This window comes from Asterias amurensis, chromosome 20, assembly GCF_032118995.1.
Source record: "Asterias amurensis chromosome 20, ASM3211899v1".
Classification (NCBI taxonomy): domain Eukaryota; kingdom Metazoa; phylum Echinodermata; class Asteroidea; order Forcipulatida; family Asteriidae; genus Asterias; species Asterias amurensis.
In genome coordinates this window covers 10,604,683-10,620,290 of record NC_092667.1, presented here as the reverse complement: position 1 = coordinate 10,620,290, position 15,608 = coordinate 10,604,683, and the positions used below count along the sequence as shown (strand labels likewise).

General features: G+C 40.6%; 2 protein-coding genes across 3 annotated transcripts in view; both read left to right on the top strand.

Annotated features, from left to right (window-relative positions):
- Positions 1–2,531: 2,531 nt before the first annotated feature.
- On the top strand, positions 2,532–13,489 carry LOC139952267 (D-aspartate oxidase-like). 2 transcript variants are annotated; one of them, XM_071951344.1, is made up of 11 exons: positions 2,532–2,658; positions 4,207–4,404; positions 4,705–4,822; positions 5,432–5,511; positions 6,223–6,288; positions 7,041–7,095; positions 7,747–7,848; positions 8,735–8,805; positions 9,575–9,692; positions 11,304–11,402; positions 12,270–13,489. In XM_071951344.1, the coding sequence occupies exons 2-11, from the start codon at positions 4,214–4,216 to the stop codon at positions 12,384–12,386; spliced, it is 1,017 nt and encodes a 338-aa protein (XP_071807445.1). In that variant the 5' UTR covers positions 2,532–2,658; positions 4,207–4,213; the 3' UTR covers positions 12,387–13,489. The 2 variants fall into 2 exon arrangements, with proteins under 2 accessions (XP_071807445.1, XP_071807446.1); XM_071951345.1 differs by lacking the exon at positions 2,532–2,658 and adding an exon at positions 3,970–4,101.
- A 1,048-nt stretch (positions 13,490–14,537) lies between these two features.
- LOC139952247 (coiled-coil and C2 domain-containing protein 1-like) overlaps positions 14,538–15,608 on the top strand; it is a 75,479-nt gene continuing 74,408 nt past the window's right edge. The window contains exon 1 of the mRNA XM_071951321.1: positions 14,538–14,685. Coding sequence (XP_071807422.1) covers positions 14,626–14,685 — 60 coding nt within the window. The 5' untranslated portion in view covers positions 14,538–14,625. The remainder of the gene's footprint in view (positions 14,686–15,608) is intronic.

Here is a 15,608-nt window from a genome sequence, read left to right as displayed (position 1 = left end):
GGAATTTTTTCAATACAACACATTAAAACGGGAAGATACAGACCCGACAAGGCTGTCGGCCTGACGGCCTCCGCATGCGGTTAGTGGTGTACGAGTGCGATGACTTGGGTGAACAGTATTCGTGCGATGTGACAGTGTGTATGGTCATTCGGTGTGATCGCACACACCATGCACAGGGTATACGGCGGGTGGGTTTACAGCTGCGTCTTTTCGGAGCGAATAATGCGACTGCCTTGAGCAAGGCTAGGTTCGAGGACTAACGTGCATTGTGTGCCCACGTTCGTCCTGGAAAAAATAAAATACGCAACATCGACCCATCAGGGAAGCTGAACGAACGAACGAACCCACAGTCGACTCCCGTTACGAGGTCCGCCGGACTGGCCCATTTTCCTCGTATCAGGCAAGGTCGATTTCACAGTTAGAACTAGTCTTAACTTGTCCTATATAGGTAGGAGGTATTAATAGGATAACTGGTCCTAACTCAAGATAGTCTTAACTCTTTGTGAAATCTACCCCTGGACATCTTTATATTATTTTTAATCAAAGAGATCGGTTCTCACTTGGTATATCTCAACCATATTATTATAAAATAAAAAACATGTGAACATTTGAAATCAATTGGTCGAGAAAGTTGCGAGGGAATAATAATGGAAGAAAAAGCACACTTCGCTCAAGTTGTGTGCTTGAAATATATATTTTAGTGAGAAATTACTTCTTTCTCAGAAACTACTGTACTTCAGAGCATGGATGTAAAAATGCTCTGAGGGAGCCGTTTCTCGACTCACGTTTCATGTAATATTGTTATTTTGTCCAGTAAATTTTTATGCAAACAATTATTTTGAGTAACCACTAGTAGTGTCCAGTGCGCCTTTTATTGTAAATATGGGTCATTGTTGGTAATTGCACTGATGCTTCTTGGTCGTGGGCAAACATCTTTGGCAGGCCCAGAAATTGAGTTTCGTCTCAACTTTACCAAATTCGACCGTGCTGCCTTTGCACTGATTGGTCCGTCCCATCCCACAAGCTCAGATTGCATGTAATACGGTTAAACAAATACCGAATAAACATCAATACAAGCAAGCAAGAGTTAATAAACTCCACTCGTGAACATATAGAGCCACCAACAACACATGCCAGGAATTTCTTTTTGACAACAGTGAATATGTCTATACAGGGAGGCATTTTATTATGAGCGAAGTTCGTGGGCTAAGTCAGGTGTATCGATATACGTGGCGAGGGCGCAATTGGTGAGTTGGCCGCGCTATGTGTGAAAGGAAAACGAGAAACGTCTTGCACCAATACGACGGCCCCCGGGTTGCTTCGAAAACCCGTCTTTTGAACAGGTGTGGCGGTTTCAGTCTTCCGCCGTGTTCAGTTTTCCGGGTGACGTAGTCAGACATATCAGTACGTTGTTCAAACGGTTTTAGCTTTCCGGCGTGTTCAGTTTTGCGGGTGACCTGTCAGATACCGCCGCGAGTACCCTGGCGAGTACTGTTGTTCTCTCAGCAGTGACCCAAAATTTTTTATTACGATTCTTTTCTGTGTAGTCCCATAATCGCTTGCCCCATCTTTACATGTATTCATGGGTACAACTTTAGGCAGGTCACACTCTGCTTGCATAAAAAACAACTCATACGATCCACGCGTTGCCGCCACTGTACTCGATACGTGGACGCCGCCATGACAGCTACCGGCGGGTAACGGATGACTCAATACGGCACTAAAAATGGACTGCTTTCGCTTGCTGTGCGCAGGCATCGCATGACGTAATGCCACCGTATTTGGTCATTCGGAAAACTGAACACAGCGGAAAGTTGAAACCGCCACACCGGCTTCAGGCTCTGTCCTCTCGCCTCAAGCCCTGAGCACAAACTAAAGCATGCGCATTGTCAAAACAACCGCGGGCATACCGAATCTGGAGCGAAGCCGTGGTTTCGAGTTTATGGCCCTTTTCGAAACCAGCGGCCCACCAGAGGCTGGAGTAGCGTCAGCAACCAGTAGTTCGCGCGAGGTGATCTTCACCGCCACATCATCTCGACTATCTCAACGCGTGGGACCATTAACGACTTGTACACAAGTCTAATGTGTCATTGGACCATGGAGCTATAGTAGACTTGACTCAAGTCCCGTACTCGTGCAAGAAGGTCTACATACGTCCCCCTAAGCATGTCGTCGATGCCCCCGGCCGGATAACTTTCCGTATGGCGCCACCACTTTTTCATTCATTTTTACAAAAAGGGATATCTCATTGAGGTAAATTAGATACTATATTATTTCATATCGAATGAAAAAGTGGTTGCGCCATACGGAAACTCCCCCCCCCCGGCCCGCAGTCAAAATGTAGCTATCGTGGTCCCGAAGAATGGCGTGCGGAACATGGGGACTGCAGCGCATCACAAAACAAAAGTTTTGTGGCGATGGCACGGGATTGAGACTTGAGTCAAGTCTATAACCGCCCATGGCATGATGGACCTGAATCAATCCGTCATGCATCGGCGCGCGCGCGGCCGGCTGGCTGTGTGTGATCCTAGAGGTAGATGTACGTAGGTTGAGCTGCGCTCTCTCGATCCATATCCCCTGACATGCCTGATTGAGTTGTGTTTCTGGACGACGGTGACCGGGCGTTGAATTGTGTGGCGTGTGTGACCAACAAGTCAGGTAAAGTTTTGCATTTTTTTCTAAAGGATTATAAACGGAGATAAATCTATGCTTTAACCATTGAGCCAGCAATATTGCTCCATGCTGATGCTCTAACAAAGCTAGTTAATTTAAATGGTTAGATAGCCTGATGACAGGTAGGTCCTACTAGCACTGTTACGCCCCAACTTGAATATTGTCCCAACTATAGTTGGGACTGGTCCCAACTTGAGTGTTAAAGTTGGGGCGTCCCAACTATAGTCGTCCCAACTGTAGTTGGGGCGTCCCAACTATAGTTGGGACATTAATGCAGGGTACCAGCGCGTTGCAGGGTACCAGGGTTTTTGAACACTCAAGTTGGGACCAGTCCCAACTATAGTTCGGACGATTATCAAGTTGGGATTGGGACCGAACAGCACTACTACAGTAGCAGAAGCATGCATTATAATAATATTCTTTCTTGAAGGTTAAAAACAAAACGTTCGGCCAGGTTTCCAATTTCCAAGTAGACGGTTTAGTAGGGAAATTTCTTCACTCTGCCGTACTCTTCCTCACTCATGGTGCTGTTAATAATACTAATATTTTAATAACAGTGTTATTAATATTAGTCATTAGTGTTGTTAGCAAAGTTATATGAACGGTTGTACCATACAAAACAATGGATGCTAGGGTCAGACAAATTGTCTGGTCAGTTCACTCGTCTAGTCAACTTGTCTGGTTAGACAACTCGACTGGTCAGACAGCTCGACTGGTCACACATTAATTTGTCTGGTTAGACATCTTGACTAGTTAGGCAACTCATCTGGTCAGACAACTAGACTGGATAGGCAACTAGACTGGTCAGATAACTCGTCTGGTCAGGCAATGACTCGGCTGGTCAGACAACTCGACTGGTTAGGCAACTCGACTGGTCAGACAACTTGGCTGGTCAGACAACTTGGCCGGTCAGACAACTCAACTGGTCAGACAACTCGACTGGTCAGACAACTCGACGGGTCAGACAACTTGGCTGGTCAGACAACTCGACTGGATAGACAACTCGATTGGGCAGACAATGAGTCAGCTGGTCAGACAACTCGACTGGTTAGGCAACTCGTCTGGTCAGAGAACTCAAATGGTCAGACAATGACTCAGCTTGCCAGACAACTGGACTGGTCAGACAACTCATCTGGTCAGACAACTCAACTGGTCAGACAACTTGGCTGGTCAGACAACTTGACTGGATAGGCAACTTGAATGGTCAGACAATGACTCAGCTTGCCAGACACTTCGATGGTCAGACAGCTCGCCTGGTCAGACAACTCAACTGCTCAGACAACTTGACTGGTCAGACCATTCGTCTGGTCAGACAACTTGACTGGTCAGATGGATTCATCTGGTCAGGACAACTTGACTAATCAGACAGCTTTGTGAGTCCCTGGATAGGCTCGCTCCAGCACCGCCCAACGCCGCGGCTACAACACTGTAATTTTAGCTCTACTAATGCCACTACTAGTAAGACCTAGTCTTTCACATTGCAAAATGAATCTAAAACTTAAGTTTTATGCGTACCTTTTGAACTAATTTCAGATTAACAATGGTGTACAGAGTTTGTGTTGTCGGAGCTGGCATTATAGGCGTCTCCACTGCTGTCAACATTTTAGAGTCGATCCCAAATGTAGAGGTGACTATTCTGGCTGAGAAGTTTTCTCCCGACACCACCAGCAGTGGAATAGGTGGACTGTGGATGCCCTACCTAGCTAAGAATACCCCTCAGGAATCAATCTAGTAAGTTATGGCTAGTACGTCAATTGTAGTTTCATCTTTGAAGTCAGTGGACACTGTTGGTTATTTACTCAAAATAATTTTTAGCATGAAAACTAACTTGGAAATGAGCAACAGAGAGCTGTTGGTAGTATAAAACATTGTGAGAAATGGCTCTTTCTGAGGTACTGTAGTTTTTGAGAAAGAATAACATTTTTAAGAACTTGATTTTGAGACCTCAGAGTTTTATGCTAACAATTATTTTGAGTAATTATCAATAGTGTCCAGTTCCTTTAACTTGTGAAAATGTTGTTTATTTTTCAGTAAGTGGGGCAAGACGACATGGGATCATATGATGGAAATTCTACGTTCTCCTTATGCTGATGAAGCTGGGATTCATTTGAAGCCAATCTACGACTTGTTTGATGTAGAGCTAGACAAGGTACATAAATTATTGGGTTGTTGTGGCCGAGCTAAGAAGAGCACCGAACTCGAGCTCTGGTGCTTCTGTTCAGCAGAGTGTGGGTTCGAGTCCCGGTCGTGACACTTGTGTCCCTGAGCAAGACACTTAACTAAAGCAAAACAATCCGAAAAGTCGCCGCTCGGAAAAAGTAAACTTGTAGGACGCGATCCCGATGGTCGGGAACCAATCGCAGGCGATCTGGTGAGTATTTGGGACATTGTGCATGCGATAACTTGCCACTAGCCAATCAGCGTGTGGCAAAATTAGCAATCCTTTTAAAATAAGAGAAACAGATCGACCTACTGTGGTTATATGCACCACCGCCATGTTAAAAAAGTCACATGATGAGAACTTGCCATACATCATTGGGATCTTCGTCGCAAATTGATCGGGGGTGACCTGCATGAGCCTATTTGTGTGGTGATGTCACAACGTACCAACCAGGCGCACGATTTCTCAGATGTTGTGACCTGAGCGTATTTTGTCTGGGCGTTGCCGACGGTTTGTGTGGGCCCAAGAATATTGTAGGTCAACCTGAGGCTGGCTTTACAGATACTTACAACCATTTTGAATTGATTTTTTTTGCAGGACCCATTTTGGAAAGACATTCCCCTGAGCTACAGACGTTGCAATCAGCAAGAACTTGATTCATTGTTCCCAGGTTACGTGTGAGTAAGCCATTATTTTACAAATGTAACATGGTTTGAGGGTGACTAGTATACACATATTGACTGGCAATGAGGTAACTAGTGTAGTCTATTTCCCCAAGAGTCTTTGAGTGACTAGAAGAGGGACCTATTTATTAGGCCCCTCTACTGGTCACTCACACGTCCGAGGGGGAATAGACGTACACTAGTTACCTCATTGCCAGTCAATATGTGTTTTATAACACACCTCGGTCTTAAATAGTAAAAAATAAGAACAGAACTCTGGGAAAGAAAGGAAGTTTTGTAGTTGCTGTTTACAGTCAAAGTCATGAGAGGGTGCTGTAACCAGTCACTATTTTCAAAGACTGCCTGCATCAGGCCCTAGTTCCTGTACACACGCACGCGCGATCACTAGACTATAGTTCATCCCACGTGACTGTATTTCAGCCAACCAGAATACAGAACAAGCAAGAGGTGTGTTATAATCGATATATTAGCTCCCAGAGGTATTGGAAGTTGAAAAACTAGTACTTCCCCGAATCCTGTGAAAAAATATCACAGGTATATTACTCGGGTAGAATTCGAACCCACGACCCTTGTAATTCTAGAGCAGTGTCTTACCAACTAGACTGCCGAGATTGCCTGGTAGCTAGAGGCTAGATTTAAAGAGTCCTTTAATATTCCATGGTGTTAATGTGTTCTTCTGAATTTACTTCCGATTGTGTCTGGTAGATCCGGCTTTTTCTTCATGACTCTGTTCTGTCTGTGTCGCCTCTACATCCCATGGCTCATGAAACGGTACAATTGAGTTTTGTTTGGTGTGATACAGGATTGGTAAAGTAGATTCGATAATTTAGTCGCAGATTATGGTACTCATATTTTGTGTGATCATCCAATACACAAATAACAAACCTGTGAATATTTTGGGCTTAACGGATTTGGGTACTTTTTGTAAAACAAAACAATAATGTCCACAGATTTAACAAGGTAAAAAAAGGCGCAAAAATAAAAAACCTCTCCTAATACACGAGACAACCAACGGTTGGAAGGCTGTGGCTTCTGAAATAGATACGTTTTGAGGTATATTTTGAATTGGGAACAAGTATCTGCTTTTCTGAGTTTTGTTATGAATGTAACCTGAATTGACTTTGCAGCATTTTAGGCTGTGGACACTATTGGTAATTACTCAAAATAAGCATAAAACCTTACTTTTTAAGAGAGGTTGTGAGAAACGGGTTCTCTGAAGTGACAGAGTTTTTGAGAAAGAAGTAATTTTATTTCGAGACCTCAGATTTAGAATTTGAGGTCTCAAAATCAAACATCTGAAAGCACACAACTTCGTGTGTCATGGGTGCTTTTTCTTTCATTATTATCTTGCAACTTCGACGACCAAATGAGCTCAAATTTTCACAGGTATTTGTATTTGTATGCATATGTTGAGGAACACCAAATGAGAAACACTGGTCTTTGACAATCACCAATAGACTCTAGTGTCTTTAACTACATATTCTGAGTGATAATGTATTTTTTCTTCTCTTGTTTGCTTGCAGATACAAAGCAAGAGGAGGCAAAGTTCTCAAGCAGTCACTGTCATCACTGAGTGAGGTAAGATTTGAAAGTGTCGTGGTCGAGCGGTTAAGAGCACCGAATTCAAACTCTAGTGTTTCCCTTCAACAGAGTGTGGGTTGGAATCCCCAGCCGTGACACTTGTGTCCTAAAGCAAGACACTTAACCATTGCTTCGTCTTTCGGATGGGAGGTAAAGCCGTTGGTCCCATGTGTTGTGTAAACAAATGTAAAAGAACCCAGTGCACTTATCAAAAAGAGAAGGGGTTCGCCCCGGTGTTCCTGGCTGTGGCTGCTGTATGCCCCGTAGCACCTTATAAGGGACTACATAATTGGGTCGCAGAATTCAACACTGCAATAAGCTTTCTTTCTGAAAGTTTGAATATACTCAGCGCCTTGAGTGCCTTGTTCGTTAGATACGTGCGCTATATAAGACTTTGATATTATTATTTATTATTATTATAAGACACCTTACAAGATTATTATCCCCGGTTATCAATAACCCTAAACCATGTTCAGGCCATGTCATGAAAGGCCACAAATGTTTTGGCCTTGGTGACCCTGCAAAACGCTTCCCATAGGCTTTAGATGTTCACTGAAAGTGCCCATATTGGAAAATGAAAATGATATTGACTGTATCAAATGATATCTCTATGGTTTGGTTAATATTTTGAAATTTGTTTGTACACAGATTGCAGATTTATATGATGTCATTGTGATGTGCACTGGCCTCGGCTCACATCATCTACTCGGAGATAAAGAGGTCTATCCAATTCGAGGGGAGCTTGTAAAAGTGGGTTGCTTTTTTGTTGTCGTTTTTTAGTGCTAAGAACTTTCATTGGCATAAGTGACCTTAATCACTGTAGCTCGCAAGCCTGAAAAAACCTGAAGGTTGCTTTCTATGTGAACCAGAAATACTAGGGTTAATCCATTAAGCCCGGTTCATACTTCATGCAAATGCGAAGCGAATTTGACGTCACAACTAGGTTTTCGCTGCGAATTCGCAAGAGAGTTGAGCACAACTCAACTGCTGCGAAATAGGCCCTATTCATTGCGAATTTGTTACGTCAACATTCGCTTCGCACATGCATTCACAGGAAGTATTAACCAGGCTTTACTCTTCCAAGTGTTCTTGATTCTACTACGAGCACTACCAATCCTAGCACAGAGAACACGCACTCTGCTGATCATGAGCTTGAGTCGACTGGTCGAGTGGCCTAAACCGCTCGGCTTCGTCACATCACACAATTTCATTGTTGACCACTAAAACTGTGGCGTTTGAGGTGGAGAGTGGAGACCTTCCAGTGTAGATAAACGCCATGGATCCCATTACAGCGTGCAACAATTGTATACTGTACACTTTGCCCCACCCAAAGAAACAGACATTTGAAGAAACAACTGTGCCAAACTAAATGTAGTTGTAGATTGAAGATTTATATGGAAGTTTGAAACGGTCCAGGACCCCGTACAATCAACTAATAATACCTGAAAACCCAATCCACATGTAATGATCCATGACCATGGTAGGTGAAAAACTGAAAGGTCTTTGTGTGTAGGTATCTCGGAAGATATTCTTCAAACTTGAACAATTTTTTTTTAATTGAAGAATGACACAGTTTTGCAACACTGTACACCGTATCTGTCATCCTCATCTGAATTTCTCTTTCTTCTACTCTTAGGTTAAATCTTCGTGGACGATAGCTACTAGTGCAGAAAAAGATGGTGTGTTACAAAGTTATCTTTTACCAGGGTAAGTTACGGAATTATTTGAGGGTCAAATGTCAAAAATCTTGTAACGGGAAAGTGTGACGTCGGGTATTTTTTTAAGGATAGCTGTAGATGTAGGTCCAGTCTTTTTGAGTAGAGGGTTGTTCCTTGTGCAATCATACAGAAGAAAACTCAAGTCTTGTGTCATAACTGGAAAAAGAATGTGACTTGTTTTACAAAAAAAGCTGTGTGTAGTTTAATTTATCTGTAGAAGTTTCAGCTTCATTAGTTGTCAAGTTTTGAGAGAAAAAAATGTGAAGAGCAATGTTTTCAGGAGAGTCACGTAAGCTGTTGTACGTGTTTAAAAAAATACCCAATAAACCATTTAAATTAATTAAAGGTAGTGGACACTATTGGTAATTACTCAAAATTATTGTTAGCATAAAAACTTACTTGGTAACAAGCAATGGAGAGCATTGTGAGAAACGGCTCCCTCTGAAGTAACTTGATTTTCGAGAAAGAAGTAATTTTCCATGAATTTGATTTCAAGACCTCAGAATTTGATTTTGAGGTCCCGAAATCAAGCATCTGAAAGCACACAACTTCGTGACAAGAGTGTTTTTTCTTCCATTATTTTTCTCTCAGCTTCAATGACAAATTGAGTTAAAAGTTTCACAGGTTTAGTATTTTGTGCATATGTTGAGATACACCAAGTGAGAAGACTGGTCTTTGACAATTACCAATAGTGTCCAATGTCTTTTGCAAGTTTACTTTGCTACTGGTTTGATTCATTACTACTTACTTCTCTCTAGAATTGACCACGTGTTCTGCGGGGGATTAGCTCAAGTTGATAATTGGAACGAGCAGTCGGATCCTAAAGATGTTCAAGGAGTTCTGGAAAAATGTGCCCAATTGGTACCAAGTATAAAGGTTGGTGAACAATCCCCCCCACCAGATACAGTAATTAAAAAAATATATCACTGTTCCTTATTTCATAGGGGATTCTTAGTTCTAAGAAGTAGTAGGTGGATGCGGAATACAATACGGTCAAACTACATGTATAACTCAATTTCACTAGAAATGACGTCTTTTAAAGCCATTATACACTTTCGGTAAACAGTATTGTCCAAGTCCCACACTTCGTGTATCACAACTTATATATAAAATAACAAACCTGTGAAAATTTAGGCTTAATCGGTCATCGGAGTCGGGAGAAAATAACGGGAAAACCCACTCTTGTTTTCGCGCGTTTCGCCGGGTCATGGCATGTGTTTAAAATAAATCCGTAATTCTCGCTAACGAGAATTGATATTGTTTTAATGTTTTCTCAAAAAGTAAAGCATTTCATGGAATAATATTTCAAGAGAAGTCTTTCACCGTTACCTTCTGTAAACCCTGTAAATTATTTGTAAATCTGTGAATTTTTTTTTTTTTCCTGTACCGAAAATGTATAATGGCTTTAATACAGCAAGCAGAGGAAGTGTTGAATAATTTCAAAGATATTAAAATCACTTTTCTTAGTGAGGAATCAACATTATTGTTTGTTTTTCAGCTGTTATGATATCTGTTGTTAATAATCGTTCAATTATAAGCAATTATCAACTCTTATACTGAACAATTTGTCCACAAACCTGACAGAGGAGAAATTGTTATTGGCCATAAAAAGACAATCTCTCTTTGCCAGTATACAATTGTTGCACGGTGTGACAGGGTCAATGGCGTTTTGTACACCCGAGGGGGAAAGCTGAGGGTGCCATTTTCCCCCCGAGGATGTAAAAAACCCATGGACCACAATCACAGCGTGCAACAATTGTTTTGTTATACATTGGTAGCATTAATATTCCTCTTCTCGAAGTTCTGTTGTTATCTTCAAACATTATTACGGCGGAGTATTCATTGTTTGACAAGCAGACGAACAAGAAACAATTCCTGACTGTTCCCTCGAACCCGCGGGTGTTTCGTACACAGCGCTGGAAATCGACCAACACTAGGAACGATATAGGTGATGTACACCGGTGTATACATCATTTTTCATGTTACCCGACCCCCGGGCCATGTAACATGCGTTTTTGTTGAACGTCACATGATTGGTTCTCGACCAATCAAACTTGACAGTTTGTTACCGAGGTATAACAATTAGATTTTAGTTATGTCTGGTACAATTACTTGCTTAGGTACAAGTTACAGCTTAAGTTTGAGTTCCTCAGACTATACAGACAGTTGCTATGACAACATGATTCGGGCAGGCCTTTGTATAGCAACCTCCAGATGAGCAAACCCATTGTGCCGTACACATTCATTCAGAGTTGTGTATGGGTGTTCACCGTCTCTTACGTAACTACGCAAAAGCTTGCCCAAAATCATGTGACATAGCAACTGTCTCTATAGTCTGAAGAATTTGAGTTTAAGCGGTAACATGTTATCCAGCAAGTCATTCTACCGGACATTATTCAAATCTAACTCACAAAAGTGGCTTCAGGATAGTCATTTCTTTCACTCATCAGCCATCTGTGCTCATCTAGTCTTTTTTTGTCCTCTTAGAATGCCAAGGTCATAAGTTCTTGGGCCGGTCTGCGTCCAGGTCGCTCCAGTATAAGACTAGAGAAAGAGAATTTGCGAATAGGAACTACAATAAAAAAGGTAAGAGAGGAGGCAGGGAACTAGACTTTGAACATAATGCAACAATGCCCCTTTTTACATGCAATGTTACTATAAGGCTCTTATAGACGATTCTATTGCAATGTCACAGCACAAGTTTTTGCTAACCGAGGTTTGAAAACTGAGAAAGCCTTTAACTGCAAAACAAAAACAGGTTTGATTTGTTCAAAACAAAATTATGGGAGGTAGTTGGTTTAATTGAAATTTTGACCTTGGTTTTAAAAACATCTGTTTACAAAAATTGAGTGTTTTACTAACACTCAGCTGTCCATGCGAACCACTGCTGAATTATGCACTTTTGATTACCAATCCTTATACTGTGCTGCACCTAATATTTGCACTAGCAAAAAATGCCAGAAATCCTGCTTCTGTAAGTAGAGCTATGAAATTGAGCCATGGTTGTGATGAATCTAATTAGTTCTTGGTGAAATCAAACCCTGGGTGATTTAAGTAATCACACAAGGCACTGACGTTTGGTAACTGTCAAAGACAACTTGGTGTATCCCAAAATATGCATGAAATACCATTCCTGTGAAAATTGGGGCTCAATTGGTCATCTAAGCAAGAGAAAAACGAAAGAAAAAGCGTTCTTGTGTGGCCTCAGATGCATAATAAAGCAATGTTACTTCAGAGGGAGCTGTTTCTCACAATGTTTTATACTATCAACAACTCTCCGTTGCTGATTACCAAGTAAGTTTTTATGCTTACATTTACTTTGTGTAGTTACCAATAGTGTCCTTACAGTGCCTTTAAGGGTAAGCCGGGCTTATTGCTGCAAAACCTCTTTATTAACCGCTGATAAAGTCCATTGATTATTGTCTTCTCTGTTTCTCATTCATGTTTAAACAGGTTGTCCACAACTACGGCCATGGAGGCTCGGGTGCTACATTACACTGGGGTTGCGCCCAAGATGCTGCTCAGCTGGTCATGCAGAGCATCCAAGAATTAAACCGATCTAAACTATAGACCTTTATCATGCTCTGTATGGTCATCTGTGTCAGGTACCCTGCATGCTACAGTGACTTATTCTCATATCATGACGGGACCGGACTATATTTTTCTTCCAGACTCGGACTATATTTTCCTTCCAGACTCGATTTGGTTACATTTAGAGCAAATACATGAAAAACAAGATGGCCGCATCATGATAAAAGGCCAATACATTACGAGAAAGCTCCAGTAAAGATTTTCCCAACATCCTTTTCACCAGTGGATGTGTTTACAGTGAATTACTTGAGTCATGGATGAGCAGATAATCTGCCTAGGGCAGTCAGCAGCCCATCTCGTTTGTGCATGATTCATTTAACTTCATTTGGAAGGAGTTAACATGGAGATAACAGGTGTGAGTTGTCAGACTAAAATGATGTTTTTATTCTTGCCTCTTATGAAGCTTTCCCGTAATGACATGAGCACAAGGAAAAGTCAATGTCACTTTTGATGTATTCAGGAAGTTGACAAATTATACCATTATCAGTATTCAAAATTGAATGAGAAATTTTATAGAGATTTTTTTTTTAATATCTGCTTGCGAAAAACTGTAATCTGTAATTTAAACAGATGTAAGAAATCCTACTTTTTGATGGACTTCTCTATTTGCTGAGGGTCCATTTCCAGAAACTCCTTAAAATTTCTAAATGGAGCTTGAGGGTTTATAGCATCGAATTCAAGTTCAGGTGGTTATATGTCATTGAAGTGTGGGTTCGAATCCCGGTCATGACTTGTGTTTTCTTGAGAAAGATGTTTTACTATAACTGCCTCTTATTACCCATGGGTATAAATGGGTACCTGGGAGGGTATAGGTCTATACTGTGTCTGAAATATTGGTGTGACAGGTGGAGGTTTATTTTAAAGAGACTATCTCACTTGGTGGCGGTCTTTAACATGCCTTTTTTTATTAATTGTATCAAGTAAACCAACAAGTGAATTTACTGGGTACATTTTAAATAATTTAGGTTTGAGCAAAGAAAAATTTACTAGTATTGAAATAAAATGTTGCATGATGTTTAAAGGGTCTGGGTACTTTTGTAGGACAAAAAAACAATGTCTACAGATTTACACTAAACTTACATTGTTTGAAGATAATGATAGTAGGAAGCTTCTTTAAAAATATTAGTTGCTGAGGTGCTGTAGTTTTTGAGAAATGAGTAAAACAATGTCATGAAAATAATTTTTGTCTCGGTGATCATGAGACAAAAAAATATTTTAGCATGTAAAAATGTATTTTCATGACATTGTTTTACTTATTTCTCAAAAACTACAGCACCTCAGCATCTAATATTTTTAGTAACACTTTCTACTATCATTATCTTCAAATGGTGTAAGCTTAATGTAAATTTGTGGAAATTGTTTGGTGTTACCAAAAGTACCCAGACCCTTTATTTTTTGATCGGTCGAGTTGGTCTTTGAAAAGAGTTTGAATAGAATATAATGTACCACAAAAAACGAAAACTAATGGTGACAATTGTTTAAACCGGCAGGCAGACCTTGTGTTAAATCAACCACACTAATATTTTTGTTTAATTAATGTATAAATCTAGTGCTACTTGCATTATTAAATATTGCTTCAATGTATATTTCAATATAGAAGAAACGGGAAATAAATAAATCAATTTTATTTTTATGAAATTAAAGCAGGATGAAAGCATTCAAGCAAATATTTTGAAGCAAAGTGCCTGTTTCTTGAAAAGTGAAGAGTAACTTGTTTTATTCTCCATGAAATAAATGTAAATTAAACAAACATGACAATTTTCTATTATGTTACTTTTGCTAATGTACTTCAAATAATGGGATTATCAAGCTCTTAGCTATCCCTATGGGATATTAAGCTTGTCTTTTCAGGGGGCTCTCCTTAAAAAAAAAAAAAAAAAAAATCTTCATTAAAAAAACAAAAAGGTATTGAGCCGGACAAACCCCGGAGAGCTGAAAAAGACACGGGCCAAACCACACCTATGACTAGACTGGGCCCCTGTCTTAAACACGAGCCTCCAAGAATGACGTCAGACGTTCAGGCTAACCCATCGATCCGCCCCTTTTCATCAAAACATTTTTCAACCTCTGTCGCTTGGTGGCGCTAATGTACATCCGCCGTCCCGTGTGTATTTGTGTGTTTGTGTTCATTTTGTGTCATGAAAAAGTGAGTCATTTATTTCCATAACTTCTGGGTCCATATATTTAGTTAACTCATCAATTCTTGAGAAAACTAAACATGTTTGGCGGTGGTAAGAAGAAGAAATCGAACGCTGAGGCCCAACAACCCACAGGACAAGTAAGTAAATCCCGTCTATTTTGACAAAATTTACCGACATGTTTGAGTGACTTTTCTTTTTGCATGAATCCTGATGATCATGAGCTACGGTTACTCCTAGAACTATTTCGGTTTCGTTCGGCTATCGTCTGAGACGATAGCCGAACGAAACCGAAATAGTTCTAGGAGTAGGTACCGGTCACTTCACCCCTTCACACTGACCTTGTAAACTCGGCACCCTGCAAACTCGGCACCTACAACATCGGCACCTTCTACTTCTGCTTCGGTACTTCTCTTGGCATAGTGCTTCAGTCAAGATGTAAATGCCATGTGCGGTGCCAAGTGTTGCAGGTGCATATGCCATTTATTATTTTATTTTACAGGATTACAATACAGTAAATACACTATCTGATACTTCTAGAAACTATAATATAATAATAAGGCTCCCCTGTGAGCCTTATACTTATAGGGGTCTCATATTTAGGGCCTCCTTAATTAACGCTATACGTTTTTCAAATCAGCGTTGATGGGTGAAAGTTTTACGACCGTTAGCCAGCCAGAACTGAAGTTTCATGTGTACTGAAGGCTTTCCCCAACCTACTCAATACATAATGCTTGTATTTCCTTTTTGTTGAGTGAAATTAAAAAACATCGTCAAAAAAATACAATTTTCTGCTCAGTACTCACTGTCTATGCACCCGTGCTGATAGTGAAGTTTGTGTGCAGTACTTTAAAAGCAATCGCACAACATCGATAAACAGTATTGTCCAAAGGCCCACACTTCATGTATCACAACTTATATATAAAATAACAAACCTGTGAAAATTAAGGCTCAATTGGTCATAGGAGTCAGGAGAAAATAACGAGAAAACCCACCTTTGTTTCCGCACGTTTCGTGACACGTGTTTAAAACAAATCCGTTATTCTTAATGTCGAGAATTGAT

Coding starts and splice junctions, on each gene's coding strand:
- LOC139952267 (XM_071951344.1), top strand. CDS start 4,214: ATGGTGTACAGAGTTTGTGTTGTCGGAGCTGGCATTATAGGCGTCTCC. Junction 4,823..5,431: donor TTGATGTAGAGCTAGACAAG/GTACATAAATTA, acceptor TTTTTTTTGCAG/GACCCATTTTGGAAAGACAT. Junction 6,289..7,040: donor ATCCCATGGCTCATGAAACG/GTACAATTGAGT, acceptor GTTTGCTTGCAG/ATACAAAGCAAGAGGAGGCA.